Here is a 3333-nt window from a genome sequence, read left to right as displayed (position 1 = left end):
GACAAACGGGGACCCTGCCACGAGCCGTGTTACTGTTCTATTTGTGCCACGTTATTGTCCTATTTGTGCCATGTTATTGTTGTTGTAAAGCAGCAGCACAGCACTAAAGCAGCGCAGGGGACCTTAAGAGAGATCCAAAGGTAGCTGGGAAGGGAATCAACAGGGAGAACAGGGCAGATCTGTGGTGCAGAGCGAGGCCGGACGCCGCCGTTTTGGGGTCAGGGTCGGGCTCAGCACGAATCGCCCCACGCTGGTCACACCATCAAGGACAGGGGCTCTCTGTCCGTGGAAAAACAGCCACAAGTGGCCAGGGAGGAACAGGACAAGATCCAGCCAGGGAATGTCATCCTGGAGAAGGGGGCAGGCCAGGGGGAGCCTACTCAGTCTTGGAGGCCAGGAGGCCGTCGGGCGCCCCCGTTTCTTTCTCCCGGAGCTTGCGCAAGTAGTCGTGGGGGCCTTTGCCCTCAAAGGACGTGGGGCTCTTGTAGGAGCCGCCAATCTTGTCCCAGAGGGTGAAATACTGCCCGTAGTTGTAGTCGAAGTACAGGTGGTGGTCGGTGTGGTGGGCGGAGCCGTTGATGACGTGCCGCAGGAAGCGGGGCACGCGGTAGTCGCCGTCGTGGATGGAGATGGTCCAGACGTTGACGAAGATGTAGAGGCCCAGGTAGGTGACTTTGTGCAGGGGGAAGAGGAAGGGGTACACGTGGTAGGGCAGGCTCTGCATGAAGCCATCGACGGGGTGGAAGGCGTGGCTGGCGAAGGGCGTCGCGATCTTCCACAGGTGGTGGGGCTTGTGGAAGCGCTGCGGGGACAGGGTGTGCCATCAGGGAGATGTGATCCCCTAAAATCCCAGATTCGCAGCCCAACGGGCCGCTCTTCGGGCCACCACCACCCAAACAGTGAGAGAGGGACACGTTCCCACCTCAGCTCCTGTCACGCTGTGGACCGAGCTGAGGTGACCGGGTCAAACTCCACCATTCCCACCCCTGGGAGGAGCAGCTTGGGCACGGCCCCAGAGCGGGGCAATGACCCTTGTCCAGGGCCTGCCATCCCATCCCACCCCACCCCACTGCCATCCCATCTCATACCTTATAGAACAGCTTGTGGTGGAGTCCCCGGTGTATCCAGTAGATGCCCATGTCGGTGAAGAAGAGGAAGGACAGCATGCTGAGGAAGACGCCAGACCAGCCTGGGGGAGGAGGGGTGTTAGAGAGGGCACGAGTGGGCATCGAGAGGGGCAGGAGGAAGGGCAGGGAGGTGCCCAGGAGGATTTCTTGGGCACGCTGCCCAGCCAGGCAGTGGGCAGAGGGTCCTGCCCTGGCAGGGGGCTGGGAGGGGGGGGATGTCTCACCATAGGGGGAGTCCTCGATGTTGTCGTAGAGCTTGCTGTAGCCCCGCACCTCGGCGAAGAACAGGGCGACCGTGGGCACGCTGATCCAGGGCAGCGAGCGCAGCGCGTAGCTGATCTCCCGGCGCACCTGGTTCTGCGGGGGGAGAGAGGGTTGAGAGAGGTGGCTGTGACACACAGTGGGGACAACCCACGCCACGACACTGGCAGTTTGGAAGAGTATGGGGCGAGGGGCACTGACAGGGGGGTGACAACACGGGGGGTGGCACCCACCTCTAGGAACTGGGGGTGCTTCTTGAGCTCGTGGTCGAAGATGAAGTAGTAGCTGAGGGTGCCGAAGAGCAGGTAGAGGGCCAGGGCGCCCAGGTTGGTGATGACGAAGAGGCTGAGGAGCTGGCGGCAGGGCTCGCCCTCGGGCCACCCCGCGGGGTACACGTAGGGCGTCAGCAGGTGGTGGTCGGCAGCTTCCAGGACCAGATCCATGGTGGCTCCTGCGGGGAACAGAGAGGGCTGGAGTGACAGGAGGGCTCAGCCCTCTCTTCCCGGCCTCTGCCCAGCTCTGGGCCGCGGGGGGCTGGTCCAAAGGGCACGGATGGTGGGGTGGCAGCCAGGGTGCAGTGGTGGAGGTTTTTTTTTTGGGGGGGTGTAGGTCAGCCGCCTGTCCAGATCACTGGGAGGCAAGCCCAGCTTGTGGGGTATAAAGCACAGAAAGTGGGGGGCTCCCCTGCGTTTGCCCGCTGTTGCTGTGGGAAGGGGCGCGCATGACAGCATCCCATTCCGGGGACAGCGGGACGCGGGTGGCAGCAGGATGGGGGTTTTTTTTGGGGGGAGAACCAGACCTCGAGCAGCACATGGGGCACAGGGGGGTCCGTTCCGTGCGCCGTGGGGCGATCCCCCTGGGCGCGGACAGGCGGGCAGGGTGGGTGGCGAAGGGGTGGAGGGTCAGTTTTGGGATCCGCAGGTGGCGGAAGGGGAGGGGAGCGGTGGAAACGAAACGTCCCGCGGGTGTCGCTGCCGGGGAGCGGGGCCGGTGCCCCCTGCCCTGTCCCCGGTCCCCCGGTCCCCCCTCCCCACGTCCCCCATCCTGTTACCTGCCCGAGGGTCCCGGAGCGGCGCTTGGGGGGAGGAAGGAAAGGGGGGCGTGGTCGGGGTGGGCGTGGCCGCGCCCGGTAGCGCCACGTGACGTCAGCGGGGCGGGGCCGCTCGCGCCACCGCGGGGCGGTGATGTCACCGCGAAAGGGGCGGGGTTTAAGGGGGGGTGGGTCCAAAAATTTGGGGCGGGACCCAGGGGTTTGCTGGGCGGGGTTTGGGGGCGGGCGGAGCTCCTCGGGGGTGTCGGAGGGAGATTTTGGGGGCTCCGGTGTCCCCTCCGCCAGGACATCCCTAGGGCGGTTTGGGATGGGTGGGACCTCAAGGGTCATACAGTGCCACCCCCTGCCGCGGGGGTGAAGCTGTGGCTGCCCCTGGATCCCTGGAAGTGCCCGAGGCCAGGTTGGATGGAGCTTGGAGCAACCTGGGCTGGTGGAAAGTGTCCCATGGCAGGGGGTGGAATGAGATGAGCTTTAATGCCCTTTTCAACCCAAATCATTTTGGGGTTCTATTTACTTTCCTCTGCACCCAGTAAACTTGAATTTTTCCTCCCTGACATCCCAGGTCACATTTTTCCACCTCCAGGGCATGGGACAGAGACTCCAACGGAGAAGCACAGCAAGGGCTTGGCTCAAATCGTTCCTGCTCGTCCCTCTACCTGGATTCCTGCAGCCATGGGAACCTCCTGCTTCAAGAGGGCAGCACAGCACTGGGAACACTTCAACCTGGAGAGCTCTAAGGTATGTAAGTCTCTTATCAAGTCTTCTTGTGGGCCTCCATCTCAACCACTCTGGAAGGGAGGGGTGAAGTGATCCACCAAAACATATTTATGACATCACCTCAGTCACTAAAATCAGGGGAATTCGATCTTTAGCTGAATTTTCTTCCTTTTTTTT

At 62.5% G+C, this 3333-nt stretch overlaps 1 protein-coding gene across 1 annotated transcript; it reads right to left on the bottom strand.

Annotated features, from left to right (window-relative positions):
- Positions 1-6: 6 nt before the first annotated feature.
- LOC114072326 (lathosterol oxidase-like) lies at positions 7-1846 on the bottom strand. The gene is made up of 4 exons (XM_027910236.1): positions 1622-1846; positions 1352-1484; positions 1089-1189; positions 7-802 (listed from the first exon to the last, which is right to left on the bottom strand). Exons 1-4 carry the CDS (start codon positions 1829-1831, stop codon positions 377-379), a joined length of 870 nt encoding a protein of 289 aa, XP_027766037.1. The 5' UTR covers positions 1832-1846; the 3' UTR covers positions 7-376.
- Between the last annotated feature and the right edge of the window lie 1487 nt (positions 1847-3333).

This window comes from Empidonax traillii, unplaced genomic scaffold, assembly GCF_003031625.1.
Source record: "Empidonax traillii isolate 1590-97213 ecotype Southwest subspecies unplaced genomic scaffold, ASM303162v1 scaffold2982:size16679, whole genome shotgun sequence".
In the NCBI taxonomy this organism is placed as follows: Eukaryota; Metazoa; Chordata; class Aves; order Passeriformes; family Tyrannidae; genus Empidonax; species Empidonax traillii.
The sequence above is the reverse complement of the archived record's forward strand: the minus strand, read 5'-3'. Positions and strand labels throughout refer to the sequence as shown.

Excerpts from the sequence above, each read along its gene's own strand:
- LOC114072326 (XM_027910236.1), bottom strand. The coding sequence starts at position 1,831 with ATGGATCTGGTCCTGGAAGCTGCCGACCACCACCTGCTGACGCCCTAC. Across the intron at positions 1,485-1,621 it reads AGCACCCCCAGTTCCTAGAG|AACCAGGTGCGCCGGGAGAT; the intron begins GTGGGTGCCACC and ends CTCCCCCCGCAG. Across the intron at positions 1,190-1,351 it reads CATCGAGGACTCCCCCTATG|GCTGGTCTGGCGTCTTCCTC; the intron begins GTGAGACATCCC and ends CTCCTCCCCCAG.